At 35.4% G+C, this 18521-nt stretch overlaps 2 protein-coding genes across 2 annotated transcripts; one reads left to right on the top strand and one right to left on the bottom strand.

Moving 5' to 3' along the window:
* Positions 1–751: 751 nt before the first annotated feature.
* LOC115993612 lies at positions 752–1870 on the bottom strand. Its single transcript, XM_031117551.1, has 2 exons — positions 1120–1870; positions 752–841 (listed from the first exon to the last, which is right to left on the bottom strand). Exons 1-2 carry the CDS (start codon positions 1745–1747, stop codon positions 804–806), a joined length of 666 nt encoding a protein of 221 aa, XP_030973411.1. The 5' UTR covers positions 1748–1870; the 3' UTR covers positions 752–803.
* A 10289-nt stretch (positions 1871–12159) lies between these two features.
* LOC115994029 lies at positions 12160–14491 on the top strand. The gene is made up of 4 exons (XM_031118037.1): positions 12160–12268; positions 12372–12489; positions 13858–13941; positions 14235–14491. Exons 1-4 carry the CDS (start codon positions 12229–12231, stop codon positions 14308–14310), a joined length of 318 nt encoding a protein of 105 aa, XP_030973897.1. The 5' UTR covers positions 12160–12228; the 3' UTR covers positions 14311–14491.
* The last annotated feature ends 4030 nt before the right edge of the window (positions 14492–18521 follow it).

Consider the following 18521-nt stretch of genomic DNA (forward strand, 5'->3'; position numbering starts at 1 on the left):
TTTGATGTGTAAAATAATGTACAATAGAGAGCCTTTATATAGGCTAGGTATGTGTGCAGTACAAGTAAAATAAGTAAATTACAAGTACAGTATATTGGGCTAAGCCCAATGGACTAAACTAGACTAAGCTATACACAGCAGTGAGTGCAGCCTCACCCCAGAAGCGCTCAGGAAGAGAGGCAGAAATGAGAAGGGTGCGGACAACATCAAGGATGTGACGATGTTTTCGTTCTGCACGACCATTTTGTTGAGAGGTGTAGGGACAAGACCGCTGAGGAAGAGTACCATGACTGTCTAAAAAGGATAAGAAAGATTTATCATTATATTCTTGGGCATTATCTGATCGAAAGACTTTGACAGTGCGATTGAACTGTGTTTCAATCATTTTATGAAATGTTTGATAAATAGACACAAGTTCAGACCTATGGTGAAGCAGATAAATCCAAGTATATCGAGAAAAATCATCCACAAATATGACAAAATATTTAGATCCCCCCTCAGTGGGAACAGGTGCAGGGCCCCAAATATCAGAATGTACAAGATCAAAAGGGGCAGAAGAAAAGGAGTCACTTTTATTAAAGGGCAATTTTGTTTGTTTGCTAAAATGACAGGAAGTACAATCAAATTTTTGAAACTGAACAGAACCTAAATGACCTTGAGAAGCTAACAACTAAAGACGAGATAAGGATGGATGACCAAGACGAGCATGCCATAGATCAGGGGAGGAGATGGCAATGGTTGCAGCTGTAGAAACGACTTGTGAAGGAATCTTCAAGTCATGAACCTCAAACATGCGACCAACTTTAAGGCCTGTCCCAAGCACTTGACCCGTCCGGGGATCCTGCACATCCACACCATGATTAGTAAACAGAAGATCTAATCCTAATTCACAAAGTTGACCAACAGAAAGCAAATTGAGGGATAACTTTGGAATATGAAAGGTGTCACTAAGGGATAAATTAGGAGAAGATATTGTTCCTTTATGACTAACAGACATAGGAGTTCCATCAGCAGTGTAAATGTTGATTGGATGTTCTAAAGGTGTCTTATCAGAAAATTGGGATTCATCAGGAGTCATATGGTTACAACATGCAGTATCAAAAAACCAAGGTTGTTTACCTGAGGTGACAGAAAGGGCAGTGGAAGTACGGGATAAAACCTGTTGAACAACTGCCTCAATATCAGCCGTAGTAAGTGAGGAAGTCAAAGATGGACCTGTAGGAACCGATGGATCTGAAGGACATACAGCAGCTGCCCGAGGAAGAGAAGCTTTATTATGCTCTTGCACAAATTTCTGCAGCTTGTGACAAACAGAGATGTCATGGCCTTTGGCACGGCAAAACTTGCAGCGAGTGCCTTTGGAAGACTGAGAATTGGGATGCCCAGAGTTTATTCGTGGAGGAGCAGTGAATGCAGCAATGGGAGGCTGTGGAGAGGGTGTAGCCAATACATGATCAGATGATGACATGTGATAAGTAGGTCGACGGTTCTCCTCAGAAATGAGCTCCTTGACTGCAGCATCAAGAGAAGGAGTAGGAGACCGGCTAAGCAGAGAAGCCCTAGTAGGCTCAAAATCCTCACGTAAACCCATCATGAAGTGCATAAATCTACGACGATCCCGATATTTGACAAACAGCTCAATGTCCTTAGAGCACACCAGTGGAGGATCTGCAGCAGAGAGTTGTTCCCACATAGTAGAAGTCTGAGAATAAAAATCAGAAATGGACTGACCTGTCTCTTGGCGCATTTGATAGAGTTTTGATTCAATGTGGAACTCCAAGCTTGAATCATTAGTGCAATTATAGCGATCCGCCAAAAATTTCCAAGCAGCCTCAGCAGTTTCAAGACGAGGAAGAAGATTATGAATGGAGGGAACAGAGGTATTGATAAACCAAGACAAGATCTTACTCTGAATACTCTCCCATTCCTCTAGACGTTCCTCATAATCATCTGTTAGAACAGCAGTCTTGGAAGACTCTTCAGCAGCTGTGGCTTTGGACTTAGGGTTTGGTACTGGCTTAGGAATTGAACCAGTCACATACCTCCACAGTTTACGACCCTTGAGAAAGATAGTCATATTCTGAGCCCACGCATGATAACTAGTAGGACCATCCAACATAACAGTGATAGGACGTATGATATCTCGATCATTTTGTTGAGCCATAATGAAGAAAATGACCAAAAAATAGGATTTAGAGACCTCAAATGCAGAAACGGAGCTCAAAATCGGAATCTACGCGAAAAACTGAGCAAGACAGGTGCTGTCGAAAAATTTTGACTTCGGTCAACGGTCAACGGTCAACGGTCAACGGTCAAAGTCAACGGCTGACGTGTGCTGACGTGGCAGTGTGACGTCACTCTAGGGCTGACGTGGCAGCACGTGAAGCGGATCAGGCGCGTGTGGCGCGTGAGAAGCGCGTGAGGCGCGTGTAACTGGCGCGTGTGGCGCGTGAGAATCACTGACGGCGCGTGGAGGCGCGTGGAGCGCGTGCTCGTGAGGCCGAAAACTTCTGGCGGCGCGTGGGGGCGCGTGTGATGTAGTTTCTGACCTTTCTTTGTTGGGTTTTGCTCGGAATTGGCTGTTCTGTCACTTTATGCCTTTGCTTTGGCAGTTGGATGAGCAGAACGATGATATCCGAGAGTTGCAGGTACTGTGGGCGTGACGGCGGTGACTCGCTTCTGCAGTGACCACTGGACGAAGACGAGGGCAGCGGAAAAACGCCGGAGATGTCCACAGGAACCAGAAAATCAGAGGAATGGCTCTGATACCATGTTAACAATGTAAAGTGAGAAAGAAAGACTGAATAGTCTGTATATTTGATGTGTAAAATAATGTACAATAGAGAGCCTTTATATAGGCTAGGTATGTGTGCAGTACAAGTAAAATAAGTAAATTACAAGTACAGTATATTGGGCTAAGCCCAATGGACTAAACTAGACTAAGCTATACACTAACAGTAGAAAAAAAAAAGTTGAAACATTATAAAAATTCCACCAAAAGAGAACAAAATTGGAGAAAGAGAAATGGTATTGACCTTTTCATCGTGAAAAACTTGGAAGAAATAGGAGAGAGAGATAGAAATGAAGAAGAAATCAACAATAACAAAAAAAATCACTAGAAAAAAAAAAAAAAGTGGTTGAAACAATAAAAACAAAAAAAAAAAGTCCACCAAAAAAGAAACAAAATTGGAGAAAGAGAAACAATATTGATCTTTTCGTCATTGACAACTTGGAAGGAATAGGGGAGAGTGGAGGAAATGAAGTAAGAAGAAATTTAAATGAAAATTAAGATGGAATAGGAAGGGTGAAGGTATATGAAAGGTTAAACAAAGTGAAACTGTAGAATTTAAGAAGATATAAAGGAACAAATTTAAAAATCTAAAGGGAATCAAATGAAAATTAAAAAATAAAATTTATTGGAGGGGGTGAAAGATTGAACTAATAAGACAATGATTGAAGAATATGAAAAGTTGAACAAAATAAGAATTGCAAAAAAGAAAAAAGAAAGAAAAGATGCTAAAGATGTAGTGGATAAAGAGCTTTATAAAACATAGGAATAAAAAATAGATATGTAAAAACATTGTTTTTTTTTAGTTACAAAACTTTTATTATTTAGTTATAAACATCTAAATTAAAGTAGATGAATATATAAAGGCAAAATTATATGTAATGTTAAAACCACCTAAGATGAATGTATAAAGTCAATAATATATTTATATTTTTTTGTTAAAAAAATAGGAATAAAAAAGAAATTCTAAATTAAAGTAGATGAATTATAAAAGCAAAATTATATGTAATGTTAAAACCGCTCAAGATGAATTTGTAAAGTCAATAATCAATTTTTTTTTTTTTTTTTTTTTAAAAAAAATAGGAATTAAAAAAAACAAAAAAAAAATAATTATGTGGTCAATGACGTGGCGATGAGGTGGTGCAATAGGAGTTCAATAGTAATAAATGTTACGTTTCTGCTTTTAAATATATGGAGATATATATTATAAATTTCAGATTTTAGATTATAGATAGATAGATAGATATGGCCAAATGGATCATGTAGCCAATGGAATAATTGACATTTAAAGCTTTATCAAGTTGAGTTTGTATACATACATCCTATATACATAGCAAGGGTATTGAAAAATTTAGCAAAATACACTTCTCTTTCAGTTTTCCCCAATGAATTTTCACACAATAACCAATATTCAGCAGTCTATCCCAAACTACTCGTGCACCTATTTGTTGTTTTCTTCTAAAAAAAAAAATCAAGGATTTGCTGCATACAAAGTTGCAGCAATTGTTGCATGTTGGTATAGGTGTCAAAAAAAAAAGTGACGCTTGTCAATAGGTCATGTGCAAGAGTCATGTGCAATTAATGCACATGACCAAATTTGAGAGAAAGTTCTGTTAACGTTAATGTTTCTCACTCACCGCACGACAAAATCAAATAAAATACAAATAACTCTCTCTATCTTCAAAACCCTCTCCCCCCCCCCCCGCGTTCTTCTTATAAAATCAGCCCCTTAACCCACTATTAAACCCATAAAAAAAACCACCACCACCACATGCTTAAGCCGCTGATCCCACTTCACTATGTATTCATCAACTTCACCTTTTCACCCCCTTCCCTCTCTACAATGAGAAAAAGTTCATCTCCTTCCTTCGTCTCAAAACACTTGCTCTTTTAGTTCGTCTCTTTCCTCTATTAAATCATGTACGCAAAGAAATCAAGCACCTTCTGAGGATAATCACATGGTGTTCGTCAATGGTGGGCATGGATCTTAATTAACAATTAAGGAGACTTATCCCTTCAGTGCCTCCTATGGCAGTTCTAAGTTTGGGCATATATCAATTACTGTAATCAAACCTCTCAAGTGTACCTTTTATATCAGGTGATGGTGGGTGTCTTGGAGCAATTTTTTCTAGATATGGAGGGGTAGATTCTAGCAGCCTATTTTGTGACGCTTGTCTCCCATCTATCATGGGAGTTACTCAATGTTGCTAGCATGTGTAAAACTTTCATTTTTTGCAATAGAGACGAGTTCTTTTTTTTCTTTCCAGTTGATTGTGGACAGGGTCGGCCCTAGGCCTAAGGCCCCCAAATGTAGTAAGGTTTTTATTTTATTTTATTTTTATTTATTGAAGAAAAAATGTGAGTTAAGTGTACATTATTTTCTCACTCTTAAGAAGGCCTAAAATATTAGAAATATGCTATTATATTACAAGTTTTATTATATAGGTCCTATAATTTTTTTTTTTTTTTTTGTTGAGAAACTTCTAAAATTGAAACCTATGGTGTCTGCTCCTAATAATAACTCTTCATTATCAGACCAAGATATCAATTAGTTTTTGGTGTGGGCGGGGATTGAATCCCAGATTTCTTATCCAACTATCAGAGATTTTACCAGTTGAGCTAACTGGAACCCACTTATAGGTCCTATAAATTGACATATTACAAATCACAAAAAATAATTTAATACTCATTTATTTTTTTGTTGAAGTGTCACCTTATTGCCACATCAGTTTGTAAGCCTTTTGTAAATAAATTTGTAGTAAGTTTAGCACTTTCTCTATAAAAAAAAATAATATGAATTAATAGAAATACATCCAATGTCCATTAAATGAATGAAAAATGCTAAATTTAATATAAATTTTACGACAAAAAACTTTCAAACTGATGTGATAGGAATATGATCAGTGTCACTTAAACAATATAATAAATGAATGTTTGAATAACTTTTTTATTATTTATTGATGATATGCTAGTTTGTAAAACCTATATAGTAAATATTATTAGCTCACTTTGGGTGAATTAGTTATAATAATAATTATGAATTAATAATAGATTTGAAAAAAAATAAAAAATAAACTAAATATTATTTAAGTGATATTTAAATGTAAAAAATGTACTTTTAAAATTTTCGATTTAGGCCTCAAACTATCTTGTGCCGGCCTTATTGTGGATTTTGTTGGTGGAAGCTTGTATAAAGGACCATGTGAAGATTGTCAGCTTCAATCGGAGGCTAGGTTGTCATTGTGCTTCAACTAGATTTTTATTAGGTTGATTGACAAATAATATAACAAAGTTGCTATGGCCCTTGCATCGGGTTGGACAAGAAAAGCAGGGTCCTCAAGTATTGTTAAAGGGATGTCCTCCTTTACATTTTCCCATTGTACAAAACTACAAATGAATTCATTTTTATTAGTAAAAATTTCTATTTTTCTATACCCAAAATATAATAATAGCACATAAACATTTAACACACCAAATCATCTCTCATGCAGCATAGAATTCGTCTAGAATAGAAGTCATTATAAGGAACCATGAAGGGATGTTGATGACTCTAATGAATCAAAGGTTTGATCAGCTCCTAATTTTTCGAGAGCTAATTCAATGAAAGACATATCTCTTTGTACTAAATAATTTGATTAATGAAATATCTTTTCTCAGCTAAAGAATAAAATATATATAAACCAACAAAACAGTATAATGCTTGTTATATTAAGCTATAAACCAAAAAAACAGTATAATACTTGGACAATATTCTTAAGGAAATTTGGTCTCCTCAATTTAAATGTGATCATCATTGCAATTTACAATCACCTACATATTCTGCTAAACATATTGCTACTCAATTATTTGATTTCTTAACATGTGAAATAGGCCAACTATTTAATTATGAGCATTTCCTTTTTAGTTTTCACTTCATGGGTAGGATGCCCATACGTTGGAAGATCTTCCTTCATAGAATTGAGAATATGACTTTTTTCTCCTTTTAAAATGATTTCCATTACCAATAAGTCCTTTACAAACAATAAGCCTTGAATCACTTCAACATCCTTAACTCCTCTTTGTATTTGGTCTTCCTTTCATGCTCCAATTGCGCCTGACCTCGGTAATCTTGGAATATGATCCCAATAATTTTCACAGCTGATTCTTCCCTCCATATTGCGGCAAGATTCGTCATACACAAATATTGTCCCTCACAACGAAATTGATTGATAGTTTTTGTCTCCTAAATCTAGACCACATTCTAATTCATTAGCATAGACTACACTAATGTTCTTGCACATGTTACAAAACATATTGACTACCAATAAAAAAAAAATATCATGATTAATTAATTACATCAATTTAATATATATAAATATATATATATATATATCTCTCTCTCTCTCTCATAACTCTTCAATGGTCACCGATGCTAAGACTAAAAATACAAATATGTATAGATAAATGAATATACAAAAGGTTATATATTAGCATCATCAAATTTCACAATTTTATTGCGGAAGTCACTAGGCACTAAAACAGAATAGGACAGGTGTTATAATAGAAAAATTATAATACTTCTATAAGTCAATCTAAAATCCAGCTGGAGCACGATTGCTAGGGATGACCACTGCTCCTAATACAACTATAAATAATAAATTTAAGTCTTGACTTCAGTTTTATTGCAACAAACAAGAAATCCAAGTATTCAGAACTTTCAGCTTTCTTAATCAAAATATTTTCAAAAGACAATATTCAATTTTTTTTTCTATCCAAGAGGGCAGGGAGAATGGGTTACTAGCTTGCAATATTTAACACAGTCGTTCACCTTGTGACATGTCCCACATTTCCTCGGTTTATAAATCATTTCCTTACACTAAGCCAATTCGGCCAGCATATTGTTTGTAAAATTCATATGCACTATCATTACAATCACATTTCATGTCAATTGTTGGAGCTTCAATTTCCTTATTTTGTCTACTCGAAGTGTTTGGACTTCCATGAGTAGGTTCTACTTAAGCCTCTTCTTGAATCTCAAAACCAATAAAAAGAAAAAGTTTTAAGAATATTCATTATGAAAAACAATGTTCAATAATTTTAATAAACCCATAAAAATAAAAAAACCCACAATTGCTTATAGTTCTAAGAACCAGTTATAAACATCATCAACAACAACAATATATAGAACTAAAATACCTAAAATTTTTATTTAAAAAAAAAACTATATAGAATTCAACTCCTAAAAATTAGTAGTAAATAAAATCTTTCCACCAGTAATCACTACCAATTCTGTTTAAACATCGGCTTTTAAACACAATTTAACAAACACTCTAAGCTATAGAACTCAACTAAGGAAATAATCATCAAGGCAAATATTCAAACTTCAAAAATAATCCCAAACGGAAATTTGAAAAACAAATTTAAGGAAATAAATAGCTTTAAAAAATGTTTTTTTTTTTTTCAATTAAAATAAATTTATTGAAAAACAAACCTGGAAAAATTGGGAGTTGTTGTCTTTGTCATTGTTAGGGAGAATGTCGTGAAAAGAATGGGTAGTAGGAGCAATGGTCCTTGGAAACAAAGAGGTGGTTGGGGGATGAGAATGGCAGCGAGAGAGAAGGGGGTTTGTGGGTGGCATCAACGGAGTGAGATAGGGAAGGGGTGGAACTAGTGGAGAAGGAAAGGGGTGAAAAGGTGGGGTCGACGGAGACATAGTCAGGTGTAATCGACAGCTTGAGCATGTGGTGGTGGTGGCTTTTTTTATGGGTTTAATGGTGGGTTAAGGGGCTGAGTTTCAGAAAAGAACAAGAGAGAGAGAGAGAGAGAGAGAGAGTTGTTTGTATTTTAAATGATTTTGTTGTGTGGTGAGTGAGAAACGCTAACGTTAACAGAAGTTTCTCTCAAATTTGATCATGTGCAAGCAGTGGCGGAGCCAAAATTTTGGTTTAAGGGGGGCAAAATTGAAAAATAATACTAAAAACGAAATTAATCTAAAAATATTAATTGATCAATAATAATAACAAAATAAATAGACAATTGTAACTACAAGTATATCTCATATTATTAAAACAAAGAAACAAAAATAATCAATCATAGTTACTAACAATCAAAGTGAGAAATTAATTTAAATACATAAAATTTAGACATAATTTGATTGCTTAAAATAAATAAAATAAATCAATCAATCTACAAAAGTTAACTATAGAACCTACTAATTGAATTGTCATACAAATACAATTTTTTCACAATAAATTTTACAATTGTTAAAATAATGGACTGTGAGTTGTGAAGGAAATAAAGTGGTGGCTCCATCAATGTAAGTTGTTTACCCTTCACTGTTAACCATTTTCACAATTGTGAAATTTATCGTGAAAAATGTTATGTTTATAGTAATAGAATTATAATAAGAAAGGAAAAGAAAAATTAGAATAGGGAAGAAAAGTACTGTAAGCAGTATAATGGATGAGACAAGATCAAAACTACTTGAAATAAATACCATTTAAGAATAGTAAAATAGGTGAAAGTGTGATTATGTGAAAGAATTAAGAAGCTTTTTTTTTTATCCATTTTTTCTTTCTAGTGTCAGGTTTGTTTCATAATAGTGGGAGTGCTTTTTCTATTTATTCCACTTACAGGGGGCAAACTAGTTAAATGCACATCACATAGTAGGTATCAATGCATTTTTTAAAGGAGTCAGGGGGCAATTGCCCCCTCCCCACCCCCCCGCGGCTCTGCCACTGTGCAAGGCATATGACCCTTGGACACGTGCCACTATTTTTTTGACATATATACCCATATGTAGCAAGTGCTGCAACTTTGTATATAGCAACTGCTTGCCAAAAAAAAAAAAAAAAAAAAAAAAAAAGAGGAAAATTATACTTTACTTCCTTAAACTATAACCCATACTACACTTTGTATCTTAAACTTTTCAAATGCACATTTTGCACCATAAAACTATGACCTTTATTACATTTTACATCCCAACATTAAGTTTACTGTTAACTTGGATGAAAAATCAAAGTTTAAGGTGTAAAGTGTAAAGTGTGATTAGGAGTATAGTTTAAGGTGGTAAAATGTAATTTATCTTTTATTTTTGAAATATTGAGAAGAGGAGCAATTAGATCTTTTCACATGTTGTCGTCTTTTTCCACCCAAGTTAACAACAAACGATGTTAGGGTGCAAAGTGTGACAACAATCATAGTTTTTGGTGCAAAACATGCATTCAAAAAGTTTAAAGTGCAAAGTATAATCAGAAGTATAGTTTAAGGTGGTAAAGTGTTGAAATTAAATTCTATAAGAATATGGTATAAAAGTAAAACTAGATATGACAAAACAGGCTGAAATTTGCTGACCTGACCCAAACTTGCCCGTCTTGGCCCAACCCGAACCCATTTTTTTGGCTTGAATTAAATATGGGCCAACCTGCATCCCACCTGTTTTTTTGCGGGCCAACTCGACCCGACCATTTTTTAACTTTTTTTTCCCTAAAAATTATTTTAAAACTACATGACAAGGTATGCTTGACTGCTCCTAAGTGCATAACATTATCGTAAAAGACACAGTGAACTTGTGTGTTGTGCCTTTTATTTATTAAAGATAAATAAAGAGTTAAATGAAAGGAAAAAAAAAATTCAAAAAGAAAGCTAAAGCCTAAAAGCCTCTACTATTGTTGCTGAAACTGAAAACTGAAAACTGAAAATACTGTAACAAAATAATTTTTAAATATGTAAATAGTACCGTGGGACCCATTTTTAATATTTTTTAATATATGAACAGTGTATGCATAGTGCATGAACAGTACATATACTGTTCATAACAGTATATTTTGTCCCCCAAAGTCAAAAAATGCGGGCAAAAGAAAAAAAAAAAAAAAAAAAAAAAAAAAAAAAAAAACAAACAAACAAAGGAAAACGCAACACTAAAACGTGGACGCAGGATTCCTTGGAATCCAAACGCCCTCCTAGTGTCTACACAGGCTACACTACTAAGCAAGCGGTACTAACTACTAAGCTTTACCTCTAATTGTATTATTCATTAACTAAAACTACTAAATACTAAGAGGGCGTTTGGATTCAGATGAATCTTGTGTCCACGTTTCCAGAGTTGTGTTTTGCTTTTTTTTTTTTTTTGGCTCGCATTTGTTGACTTTGGGGGGACAAATTTTACTATTATGAACAGTAAATACACTGTTCACACATTGTGCTGACACTGTTCACGCATTAAAAAATATTAAAAATGGGTCTTACGGTACTATTTACACATTTAAAAATTATTTTGCTATAGTGTTTTCAGTTTCAGCAACAATAAGCTCAATCCAAACGGACCCTAAAAGTGAAAAAAAAAAAAAGTCAAAAAGAAAAAGAAAAAAACAGATGCAAGTATAAAGCACGTGATACGGTCAGCGCCGTCCGAAGAAAATAGGTAACTAACATTAATTTCCTAACTATCTAGTTAATAGGTTCAGTTTTGAAAGTAATTGGTTTTCTAACATCTCGAGTCTAAAAGACTCGATTTAAGGCCTATAAATCGAGTTTTTGAGACTCGATTTTCGTCGATTGATCACGTCCGATGTGGATTTTTTTCCACGTAGAGCCTAGCTGGAAATCGAGTCTTAGAGACTCGATTTCTAACTCAAAAATATTTTTAAAAACTTGAACTCTCATAGATAACCCAAAATACCAAAAAAACAAATTTAAGAATCAATCCCAAAGCTCAGATCAGAGCTTAGAGGCAGATCAGAGGGAGAGAAAGAGCTGGGTCGCGCGAGCCCAGGCAGCGCCATCCCAAAGGCTCAGATCAGAGCTTAAAGGCAGATCAGAGGGAGAGAAAAAGCTGGGTCTCGCGAGCCCAGGCCGTGCGCCGCCTGGGCTCGCGTTGCCTGGGCTCACGAGACCCAGGCGCCGCGCTGCCTGGGTCTCGCCTGGGCTCGCGAGACCCAGGCCGCGCGCGGCGCCTGGTCTCGCCGATCTCTCTTTCGCGAGACCCAGGCCGCTCGCTGCCTGGGTCTCGCCTGGGCTCGCAAGACCCAGGCCGTGCGCGGCGCCTAGGTCTCGCCGATCTCTCTTTCTATTTCTGGTTTTTTTTTTTTTTTTTTTTTTTTTTCTCTGCTTTCTTCCCTGACGTTGTGGTTCCTCACTGAGTTGGTCGTATATATAACACTTAGAAATCGAGTCTTAGAGACTCGATTTCTGTGTTCCCACGTGGCAAAGTGTGCCACGTCGGCAGTAATCAGAGCATAGAAATCGAGCGTTTGATGGTCGATTTATTGGCCAAAATCGAGTTTAAAAGACTCGAGATGCTAGAAAAAAAATTAGTTTTGAAACCTTAACTACTAACTAAATAGTTAGTTTTTTAGTGCTAGTTACCTATTTTCTCCGCGCCGTCCATCCCAAACATAAACACATACTCGGTCCCGCTCGCGTTTGTTTCAGATTCACGACCCATCTCTCCAAATTGCATAATGGCGTTCGCTTACATTGTGAAGCGGCCTCTGAGATTCTGTATGAATTTTTTGTTCATTGATTAGTTTATTTAGCATGTAATTGGATTTTGTCTTTCTTTTTCTTCCCAAACCCTAATTCCTCTTCTCATCCTGTTTTGCAGTGGTTTGTGTCGGAATTGGTACTTTTCTTGCGTATCGCTTCCCAGAGGGGCCAATCCCTTATCTTGAACCGTTTATTAAACGAGAAGAACGAATTTATTTATCAATGGCAGATTGGGAGTATGTCCTGCTTTTGCATAATATTATCGTTGACAATTTCACTTACTCTGCTAAGTTAAAATTCATATGCATCAATTGAGCTTAGTTGGCCTTTCCTTTAGCAGGTCTTAGAGTTCTTGGTACTATATATGTTTTCAAAACAGGTTTGGTGCCCTCTGGTATTGGGCATTTATATAGTGGCTGCTTTAATAGTAATTGTTTTTTAAGGACTTAATAATAATGTTTATCATACCCTTTCAGTTGGATTTATTGGCTTACCATAGAAATAATGGAGAAAGAGTGGAAGTTATTTATGATAATGTTGTAGATATGATGGGGATGATACGTTGAAAGCACTGAAAATCATGGCTCTTTCATGTCGATTCTAGGACTCACTGGTCATGATTGAATGAAATTTTGTACTTTCTTATTTCTTATGTGTTCCCACTTACTATGAGCTTTTTGTATGAGGAATCCATATACATTGGGGTTGAACATGTGCTTATCTTGGATTGTATGTTATGTCAGTTTATAATATGCAAGACATGAATTCAATTGTGGTAATTTAGGAGTTTAGTACAGTTTCACAACTATTAAATTGGTGACTTTTAGGTTCACCACACTCCTTTCCTTTCAGTCCTTTATATTTTCTCCTGCAAGGGATCTGAAACCCTAAAGCCTTGCTGGTGTCTCCACTTTGGCAGTGGCTTTCGTTAGTCGTTACCACCGAAACTTGGGTTTGTCTCTCTTTCTTGCACTGTCTGTCTCTCTCTATTGCTCTGCTTCTCTTTCCTGTGTCCCTCTCTTGTGAATGTATCAAGTGATTTGGTTGCTTTGAATTTTTATATGATGGAGCAAACACTGTAAATTTGTTGCTCTGTAAATGTAATACTTAAAAATTTTAGAATACTGTTGGTAGTGCTGTTGATGTAATGCTCAGAATTTTTAAAACACTGCTGCATTGGTGCAGCATGTAATACTCAGAATGTTTAGAATATTACTGCTGTGTAAATGTAATTCTCAGGATTTTTGGAATACTGCTGCTGTGTAATTGTAATACAGGTACAACAAACACTGTGACGGTGGAAGTACTTTTAGAGTTATTGATTTTTTCTTAAAAAAACAACTGACCAATCCTTGGGTCCAACCCAGTACAAGTGGGTTGTGTTGCACCATTGTGATGAGTTGGGATGATTTTTTCCCTACCCAACCTTGTTGGATTGGATTGGAAAAAAACCATTAACCCAACCCATGTACACCATTACTCTGTTTGAATTCCACTAGAAGTTCCTCTGGATTACATTCATAGTATTTATTCAGAATCAATTTGAATAAATATTATTGTTTCAATTAATATTTTCATTCTAATGAAAATATTTTTTTTAACAGGTTCGATAAAATCAATGACATAATTCGCAAGAAAGGGAAGGCAGCAAAATCTATGACTGTGGGGGAGTTAGCTGAGGAGATTAGGTAAGTCTTACAATTTAAACAAATTTATTACACGTGTAGAAAGACACCATAGTAACTTTAGGATCTGCTCACAAGAATCCCCTAACCTAATCCTTTTAAACTAAACATAATTTACTTGTTGGGCTGTAGAATTTTTCCTTAAAGATAGAGTGGAATACCCTTTTGATTAGGCGTGTTGGTTTACTTTATGGATTTTGAAAATGCAAAATTTTGGACTAGAAAGTGAAAACTCTTTCAAATTTTTTTTTCTTGTAAAAAAGTCTTAATGATTTCCCAATTTTATTATGGCCTAGGGATTTTGGAGGAATATGGGAGGAATTGGCCAAATCTAAAGAGAACCAAGGTGCGAATCAGAAGAAGAAAGATTGATGTGAAATCTGCAGAGTTATATTCCTCACTTCTCACTGGATTATTAACTACTAGCTTATATTGAAATATTTTGTTAAAATTGTGTTATGTTTCATGTATAGTACTTATTATGTGTAGTATTTTGGGGATTCAACTTTAATTATATTTTATGCTATTAGAGAGGATAATCAATAGTATGAAATAATTGCTTTTTCTTATTATTATAATTTAATAGTTGGAGGTTGGGGAATTTGAATTATTGATCTTTATAAAAAATTAGGAAGTGTTAATTGAGTTACAAGATTCATAACAAATGCTTTATTGGATTGAATATTATTGTCTTCTAAGAAGATAACATTATTTTATGCTTCATTGGTTAATGCAATCATGTGTTGCATTTAAGCTAAAATGTTGTTTTTATCTTAGACTTAGTTAGAGCATTCAATAAATTTGGCTCTCGGGTTTGGTTTCTCAAAAAAAAAAAAAAGGGTTGAGTAAGAGCATTTGTTAATTTTTTTTTTTTTTTAATGAAAAAGTACAAAGTAATAAATAAGTTTTTTTTTTTTTTTTTTAAATTATTAAGTTACAAAGTCATTAATAAGTTGAATTGTCAAAATGCTGACAAAAAATGTCATATTGCACATTGTATCTGCATGTTTTGTTATTGGAATGAGGGTCATTATCCTAATTCCTTGATTCGTGGCCCTTGGGTCCTCCCAAGTAGGGATGGCCATACCCATTGGGTAATGTATATCTTACCCTACTTTATCCAAATGTTTTTGGTAATACTCGGTTCTTCATGGGTAGAACCTAATCGGGTAGGGTATGGATATTACTCGAATAGTTCGGGTAGGATATGGATATTATCCATACCCGACCCATATATAAATAAAAAATAAAAAAACCCTTACTCTCTCACTTTCACACACACACTCTCTCTCACCTGAGCTTCCATCCTCACCGTAACTCTCTCTGTTTTTCTCACTCGAGCCTTCATGGCCCAGTACCTTGAACTCATCACTTCGATCACCAGCACCACAACTACGGTGGTCTTCTCCATCTTCAAACCAACTCTCTGAAGCTCGAAATCTCTCTTTAATCCTTGCTGAGAGGATTTGAACTTTCTCTCTATCTCTGGTGTGCCTCGCCGAAGCCACCGTGGCCCACACGCATGTCATCTCCAACTCCTAAAGCCCCGTGTGGAACAAGTGCTTCAAGATCCCCCTTGCACACCCGATCTCCAATGTGTTCGACGTTGATTTAATCGGCGTTGCCACTGTCTCTGCTCGTCGGATCACCGATACTCAACTTACTCAGCAAGCCTCCGAAATCGAACGCATCGCTCCTACTCAAAATGAGGTTCACAAAATGCAAGGACAATCCGGTATATCGGTGCGGCATCAAAACCGATCCGGACCATTTCGGAGTCCGAAACTCTTACTTCCCAGTTCGGAAAGGTGGGTCGATCACGCTCTACCAAGACGTGCACGTGCTGGAGTCGTTGTTGTCGAAGTCACTTGTGGTTAGTCTTTAAGTTAAAATGTTTTTGGATTTTAAAAAGAAAAAATTAAATGGGTTTCGAGTAGGGTATGGATATCCATGGATAATAAATCCGGGTAAGAATTGGGTATGGATAATGAGTATTGGTATCCGGGTATCCATGGGCAAATATTTCGAGTAGGGTATAGGTATACCCGATCCATACCTTACCCATGGTCATCCCTACTCCCAAGTTTGTAACACCATCTGTGGATTTCACAATCAAATCAACAAAAAAGTTTTTATTTTTTTATTTTTTTTAGAATCATCAACAACAAAGTTTGTAACACTCACTGCGGATTTTACAATCAAAATAACATTGTCCTTGTAACAATTTTCTAAAATAATACATTTTTTATTCTCATATTACAGACTTTTTAGAGATTATTTTGATTAGCAATTAAAAAAAAAAAAAAATAGAAGTGCAATGTTATAATGTGACTTTAAAAAATAAGCAGCTGTGAAACTTTGTAAAATGATTTTAAAAGAGTGTGTATATATATATATATGTGCGTGTGTGTGTGTGTGATGAAACTAAACTTTTGGTTTTTATTATTATTTTTTTTAAAGTACAATTGATTCCTTAAGTTTTAATTTAGTGCTATTGGTTTCTCAATATGTTTTTTTTTTTTTTTAACAAGATAGAAATTCTACTCTAACCTAATCTAAATGTATATGTGTATAAAACTTCATTTTGGAAACTTGAACCACAGTCCTTACCTCCCACACCCTACAAACACTTATACTTGTGGAGTAACCATTGCATCGAGGATGTGCGGTGGTGGTCTCTCAAGTTTCAATAATGAGCATTGTTAGTCTTTTTATTAACTACTATTAATGTTATTAATTAGTGTGATGCACATTACCTTAATGTGATATTAAAGTGTTTGGTTCATTTGATTTTTTTTTTTTTTTAACATTACGATAATCTAAGATTACAAAATATATCATGTCACGTTGTCATCTTCTTAAATGGAGGGGATCTTACATTACTTATTGGTGGAAATGTAATAATTTATTGAATTGACAAAAGTAGCCATACTAAAAAAAATTATTTTGCTCTTGAGAATTATTTATTAAAAAAAAAAACCCTTTAAAATACCAAAATACCCTTGAAACCACCAAAATTACTAAAATGCACTGCGAATGTCCAAAATATCTCAAAAAGCTCCAAAATGCACCCAAAACCCTCAAAATGGCCACAATACCTCCAAAATTTTTAAAACGACCAAAAACCCTTGAAACCTTTAAAATGACCAAAATACCATCGAAACCTCTATAAAAGACCAAAATACCCCCAAACCTTAAAATTACCAAAATAGCCTTGAAACTTCTAAAATGACCAAATACCCCCCAACACCTCTAAAGTGACAAAAATACCCCAAAACCTAAAAATTACTAAAATAACCTGAAACCTCTTAAACGACGAAAATACCTTCGAATTTTTAAAATGAGCAAAAATACATTGAAACCACTAAAATGACAAAAAATATATCAAAACCTCAAAAATGACAAAAAATACCTCGAAATCTCTAAAATGACCAAAATATTTTTGAAACCACTAGAATGACCAAAATATCCCAAAATCTCCAAAATGACAAAAATACCTCTTAAACTTCTAAAATGAAAAAAATAATCTTGAAACCACTATAATAACCAAAATCACTAAAATTGCCAAAATATACTCAAAAACCATTAAAATGAACAAAATACCCCCCCCCCCAAAAAAAACTTCAAAACAACCAAAAATACACTGAAACCTCTTAAATGACCTAAATCTCGATAGACGAGAATGACTTTGCCAGGAGGAGCCCCCTATATGGCGACTCGGGGATCCATGATCGTGATCCCTTCTTTAGTGTCGACCTTTCATTTCCAACTCCAACTCTTTAATTTGACTTTGTAGGCGCTTGATCTCCCGATCATGATCATTGTGATAGGAAGGCTTAAGAATGTAGGAAAGTGTTTGCTCCCCTTAAGAAGAAGCCTCGTCCAAATCCAAACGAGTTTCATGTCCGTCCTGTCGGAGATCTTGTTCTCTTTTTTGCTCCTCCATTCTCTTTAATGCCCGATTTGAGATTTGAGATTGGTTTCCCCTTGATCCTACTGACTCCTGGTTCGCATGTGGGCCCTCCATGCGAAGTGCTGTCATACCAACCCTAGACCTTCAGCTAAGTAGGAGATTCCAACAGGTGGCGCCAATTGTGAAGTCAAGCCTAAACAAGTGAGGCTTTTAGGCTTTTCCCCCAATTTATTTGTATCATGGGTCAAGAATATCCAACAATGGGAGGCCCAAAAGTTGGTAGTGCAGCTCTTATAGTCAACAAATGAGAGCTACACTCTCATTTATCGTTGCTATATGAATGGTCCCCTTTTTGCCAATGAAATCCGGACTAGACTTCTCTCTCCCCGGGCCCACCCCTTGCCCTCTACCCATCAGCCTCTATTTATAGACTTCCTTTAATGGGGTAGTCATGATGAGGGGGTGGTTTCCCACGTCGATGGGTCCCATTAAGCAGTTTTCTTAACCGGGTGGGACCCATTATTTGTGATTGATATGACTCTTTTAGAACATGTGTCAAGTGGCAATTATTGCTCAACAAGCGGATTTTCTCAAGGTACTATCCCTTGACCTCAGTATGGTAACAAATGCTTGGTTAGGTCATAAGCTTGGCCCAAGCCCACCATTGAAA

This window comes from Quercus lobata, chromosome 6 (assembly GCF_001633185.2).
Source record: "Quercus lobata isolate SW786 chromosome 6, ValleyOak3.0 Primary Assembly, whole genome shotgun sequence".
Lineage (NCBI taxonomy): Eukaryota > Viridiplantae > Streptophyta > Magnoliopsida > Fagales > Fagaceae > Quercus > Quercus lobata.

Excerpts from the sequence above, each read along its gene's own strand:
- LOC115993612 (XM_031117551.1), bottom strand. The coding sequence starts at position 1,747 with ATGCGCCAAGAGACAGGTCAGTCCATTTCTGATTTTTATTCTCAGACT. Across the intron at positions 842-1,119 it reads TGCCCTTTCTGTCACCTCAG|GATCCCCGGACGGGTCAAGT; the intron begins GTAAACAACCTT and ends GTGGATGTGCAG.
- LOC115994029 (XM_031118037.1), top strand. The coding sequence starts at position 12,229 with ATGGCGTTCGCTTACATTGTGAAGCGGCCTCTGAGATTCT. Across the intron at positions 12,269-12,371 it reads GAAGCGGCCTCTGAGATTCT|TGGTTTGTGTCGGAATTGGT; the intron begins GTATGAATTTTT and ends CCTGTTTTGCAG. Across the intron at positions 12,490-13,857 it reads TTATCAATGGCAGATTGGGA|GTTCGATAAAATCAATGACA; the intron begins GTATGTCCTGCT and ends TTTTTTTAACAG.